Here is a 5,685-nt window from a genome sequence, read left to right as displayed (position 1 = left end):
TTTGGTCTTGGGGCTACGTCTGTTCTGCATTTGTCCCAGAGAATTCCAGAGCATAGACATTTGTATTTCGACAATTATTTTACCACTTATAATCTTCTGGAAATTTTGAAATATAAAAAAATAAATGCTGCTGGAACCGTAAGAGTGAACAGGTTCAATAAACCTCCACTAATCACTGACCAGCAAGCAAAGAAAAAACAGAGGTTTTTCAGAAGAAATAGTTAGTGAAGGTTCAGAAATAATTCTATGCAAATGGTCTGACAACAGATCCGTTGTTCTTGCTTCGAATTTTATTGGTAAAGGCGAAGAAGATGAAGTGAAACGATGGGATAAAACAAATAAAAAATATGTTCATGTAAAGAGACCACAGATGGTGAAAATGTACAACAGAAGTATGGGGGGGTGTGGATAAGCTAGATCATCTGATAGCACTCTACAGAATATATGTCAGATCAAGGAAGTGGACACTAAGAATGTTTTTTCATGGTGTGGATCTAGCTATAGTGAATAGCTGGTTAGAATACCGCCAACACTATACCGATGAGAATAAAGAAAACCCTAAGGAAAAAGCATTAGACTTGCTCCACTTTCGTCTCCAATTGGCATATTATCTCATGAAGATGAATATTCCCGTCATACGAAAGAGAGGACGTCCGTCAGATGCATATCCAAGTTTGTCTATCACCAGTACCCCTACACATTATTGTAGTGAAAGAAAGCGACTATTTATGGAGGTTCGTCATGATCGCTTGGATCATATACCCAATTATGATTCGAAAAAAGAAGCAACCCGATGTAAATTTGAAAAATGCACGAAAAAAACTCATGTTTTTTGTGACAAGTGTAATTTACATCTTTGTTTTCTCAAAGAGAGAAACTGTTTTCTTTCCTTTCACAGAAAATGAATTCGTACCTATACTATAATTCAAATAAAAAACGTGTTCACTGAAACAATTGTATTACTCTTGAGTCCTGATGTCCACCGAGCGGGACACTTCCTAAAATATATAATAGTAAAAATAATGTTCAACTCCTGCCCTCTGATGATCCTAAGATGACCTCTGATCACGAAACATTCGTTATTATTTTTTTTCCACCTTCATTATAATCTGGGACTGAAGGGTCAAACAAATATCGAGTTTAGTTTTAAAAAACTATTGCCGCATCGGTCAGTGGTATGCATTCATTTGACGCATCGAAAGGGTTAAACATTTATGCAACTTTGTTGGTGACAACATGTACACCAGAGAGATCATTTTCTACACTGAAGAGGCTTAAATCTTACCTAAGGAACTCCTGTGGCCCGGATCGACTCACTCGATTAGCTCTTATGTCTATTCATAGAGACATTGAGATTCTCACCGACAAAGTCATAAATATTTTTGCAAATAAAAAAAGAAAACTGGACTTCGTTTTGTGAAGAATTTTTCATGTGTAATACATATTCGAAACCTTTATATTTAACATTTTAATTAAAAAAATCTTATTATTTCCGAGTGTAAACTTATTTAATACCACACCATATCAACAAATGAAAATCATCTTGGAAATCAAGTTACTTCTATCAACACTTCAATTCTTTTTCGCCCACTGCGGGGGCGATCATTTCCCTTACTTGATATAAGTATCCTGCATTCGGATATGTCATACATATTATATTAACCCCACCCGAAATAAAAATCTGCGTACGGCCCTGATGGTCTGTGTATGGCCCGGTTATAGATGTCACAGGTAAACGCTAGCTCAACTGAACTGTCAGTCATGTTTGAACCGAGATCATTAGGGTTTTCGTTGTGGAGTGCAAGATCAACATTAGTTCAGTTGAACGCTATTCATGTCTTGTTGGTAGCACTGAATTCAGTTCTTCATCTGAAATATAATGTTCTATGCGAACATTTCATGTCGTTCTGTGCGTTTTGATCATTTATTATTGTTTGTTCTACGTGTTGTTCGAATTATTTGGATTTGAACTATACATTTGAGAAGACAATCGTGATTTAATTGTATTCTATATATCAAAGGTAAGTTGATCATATGAATTCGTGTAGAGAATGCTGTAGATATCAATGTTGTAGGACGTGATTTTGAACAAACAGGTGGTGGTTTTATTTGTAAATGTGATGGAGGACTCGAATAAAAAGCGATCTGCGAATTTTACTTCGAAAGAAGAGCATATTTTAATATCGTTGGTGCTGAAATTTAAAGAGCAAATTGAATGCAGAAGTGATACAAATACCAACAAACTCAAATTAAATGCTTGGAAACGAGTTACAAACGAATTTAATAGTATATCTGGGGAAAATTATAGACAATTGCAGGTATTGAAAAATAAATATGAAAATATAAAGAAGCGAAGCAAACAAAAATTTGCTGCTGAAAAGTCATTTTTGAAAAAGACAGGAGGTGGGCCACCTGAAGATTTTCATGTTGATGACATCGATAATGCAATAAAGCAAATAATAGGAACTCAAATGACAGGTTTACAATCAGAATTCGATGATGACCGCGATGGTGAGTTTGAATTATTTTATTTATTATTTTTCAAAAGAGAAAACTTTCATTTCAGGTAGTGTGGTAGAAGTTATGGATGAAGAAATGGATATATCCGATTTGAGTAAGTTTAAAAATTTATGTAATATATTTCTAATTTTATGCTCATATTGATATTAATACAATATTTTATGCAATGTGCAGGGAAACAGTTGAATAATGATTCGAAGATAGTGGAGTGCAGCAACACAATCGAGACAAACGGGCTCCAGATACTACCATCTCTTGACTGTCAGGGAGCATCAAGTTCTTATGATTTGAGTAATGAAAAAACTGGTAAATAAATATTGTTTTATATTAAATTTATTGCTAATACATTTCATTCGCTCCAATAAACTGCATATAGTTTATGGAATGAATGATAATTTTTCAAATGGAAACACAATGTATTGACCGACCTCCTCAAAATACATGACTCATGTTTTTTTTTCAACAGCATTGTTAGACCACAGCTATATTACTTCAAATAAGGAAACTGCCAAAGCAATAATACATGAAGATTGGTCGAAATGTACTCCAGGCATGTTGAAGAAAAAAATTTCATCACCACTTATAATTGGGGACAGAAATCTGTCCTCCATTAATAAAGGTGATTATTTCTATTCTTTTGCAAATTATTGGTAATATCTTTTCTTATTGGTAATAAGTTTTTATTATTATTACACAGTATCTAAAAATCTTCTGAACTTTCACACCACCTTTAAACATGAAAATAGAGAAGGTGCACACATGTTCAATCGACGGTCTTGTTTCTTTTGTTTTAGGAAATAATTGTTTGAAGAGGAACCGAAACCCTCTGAACAGTAGGTTGGTTGAATGGAGTTCTACAAAAATAGAACTTGCTGAGATTCAGAAGACCGCTTTTTATGAAGAACATCGGCTGAAACTAAAGCACATGCAAGAGAAACACGATAAATGGATGCTGTTACAAGAAACTGAGTCAGCGATGAAAATGAAATTCTTGAAAGAGGAACATGATATGAATATGTCTCTCCTTCAAGAAAAAAAAAGGTTACTCGACAAATAGGTTGTTTTAGAGTAATAAATACAATTATTGTTTCATTGTGCCTTATTTAATTATTATCACACACAACTGGAAGTAAATTATTAATCACAACAATATTCCTTTTTCCGATTTATTTCACAGTAAGTTTGCAAAGTAGTTGTGTATCAAAGCATAACGAACACTATCATTTACACCACCATTTTGATTTAAATGAACATCATTTACATTGTCCACAAAATATATAGCAGCTTCAATTTCATCATTAACTTGAGGTTCAGCATCTCTCATAATGCAAGCTATATTGTGCAGTACTGCTGACGCAACTACAATACTTTCTACTTTTTCCACTCTTAACCGAATACCTAGAGCCAAAATTGGAAATCTTCTTTTCCATACACCAAAGCATCTCTCTATTGCATTATGTGTCCTGATCTGTGATTCATTGAACAGATGTTCTGCAGGAGTATGAGGATTTCCTAGTGGAGTAATAAGGTATGTTTAATCCCATAACCACTATCTCCAACTAGTACACTGTCTGCATAGTCTCCATTTTCAAACTTGGCCCTGAGGTTACAATTTCTAAAATTATTCGAATCATGCGCACTTCCTGGCCAACGACATACAATATTGTTTATTTTCAATTCAGCATCGCACACAGCTTGAACATTGAATGAGAAAAATCCCTTCCGGTTTCGAAAAATTTCAGCCTGGGGTCCACCAGGTGACTGTATTCTAATATGTGTACAATCCAGTGCTCCGATACATTTAGGAAATTTACTAATGTTGAAGAAACCTTCTCTGGTATGATAAATCTCTTCTTCAATTTCGGGTAATTTAATGTAGGTATTACGAAGTCTTGCAATAGTTCTTGTAACTTGTCGAATGACTCGACTTGCTGTAGATTTATCAATCCCATTGAAGTCAGCTGTAACCTGAAGTATAGAGCCTGTGGCCAGGTACCGTAATGTCACAAATATTTTCATGTCAGGTGTGAGAGCATGGTTTCTGAAATTTGTCATAGTTAGAATACAATAACAAAATGTATTTTCAAATACTCACTTATCGACCCTGAATTTAATGTCTTCTGAGATCTGATCAATTAGAAACCTAACAGTTCGTTTTTCTAATCGAAATCTACATTGGAATTCATTATCAGTCCATATCTCAAAGTGACTTGGTCTGTTTCTGAAGGTTTGTGGTCTTCTAGGTTGCACAAAACCATTTAAAATTTGTAAAAAATCTTCATCGTCGGTTAATTCTTCGATCAATTCGTTCATTTTGAATAATCGACACTATCAACAGCAAAATGAAAATTCAACATCAATTTTTGAGGTTATCAACACAGCGTCAAATATCAAAATCATCTTGAATCATCTTTAAACGCTCTTCAAACCCCGTTCAAATGAACATAACCTTGAACTACAGATCAAGGTTGACTGACGTATTTACAACAATAATTTTCAATTGAACCCAGTTCAACAGAGAACCACAGATGAACTATGCACCTACAACCGGGCCTATTATATTATCCAAATCGACAACTAACAATCGACGAATCCATGGTCTTGTGGCGAGGTAGGTTAAACTTCCGTCAATATGTCAAGGGAAAACGACACAAATATGGCATAAAATTGTATGTGCTGGCAGACATGGGAATGGTATACGGAGGTTCAGCTGACCCTAATGTAGGAGTACGAAAACATGTACAAAAAGTTGTACTACATTTACTGGAGAAAAAAACCAATGTGGGTCACTCAGTGTATATGGACAATTTTTATAATAGTGTAGAACTGTCAAGAAAACTTTACAATTGAAGACCTATTCTAATGGAACTTCACGACCAAAACGTGCAGGAACACCAGTGACTGTCGTTAGCAGACAATTAGCGATGGGTGAAAGTTACTGGATGTAACTTGTATCTGTAAGTTTAAAGATAGGAGGGAAATTTTAGCCATTTCTGAGTTTATAGGCGATATGGTTAATACTATATCCAAGAGGGGCAGAGAACAAATGAAACCACTAATAATAAAAGAATATAATGAGAATAAAGGTGGTATCGACATTAGTGATCAACTGTTGCATTATTACAGCTGTGAACACAAAACACTCGATGGTATAAAAAGCTGGGC

At 34.7% G+C, this 5,685-nt stretch overlaps 1 protein-coding gene across 1 annotated transcript; it reads left to right on the top strand.

Annotated features, from left to right (window-relative positions):
* The first annotated feature begins 2,120 nt into the window (after positions 1–2,120).
* LOC111505621 (uncharacterized) lies at positions 2,121–3,612 on the top strand. The gene is made up of 5 exons (XM_074179289.1): positions 2,121–2,511; positions 2,567–2,614; positions 2,695–2,826; positions 2,987–3,139; positions 3,315–3,612. Exons 1-5 carry the CDS (start codon positions 2,121–2,123, stop codon positions 3,575–3,577), a joined length of 987 nt encoding a protein of 328 aa, XP_074035390.1. The 3' UTR covers positions 3,578–3,612.
* Positions 3,613–5,685: the final 2,073 nt, after the last annotated feature.

Source organism: Leptinotarsa decemlineata, unplaced genomic scaffold (genome assembly GCF_025532065.1).
Source record: "Leptinotarsa decemlineata unplaced genomic scaffold, Ldec_3_MD MMD2_tig00005002_RagTag_RagTag, whole genome shotgun sequence".
NCBI classification, from domain to species: Eukaryota; Metazoa; Arthropoda; class Insecta; order Coleoptera; family Chrysomelidae; genus Leptinotarsa; species Leptinotarsa decemlineata.
The sequence above is the reverse complement of the archived record's forward strand: the minus strand, read 5'-3'. Positions and strand labels throughout refer to the sequence as shown.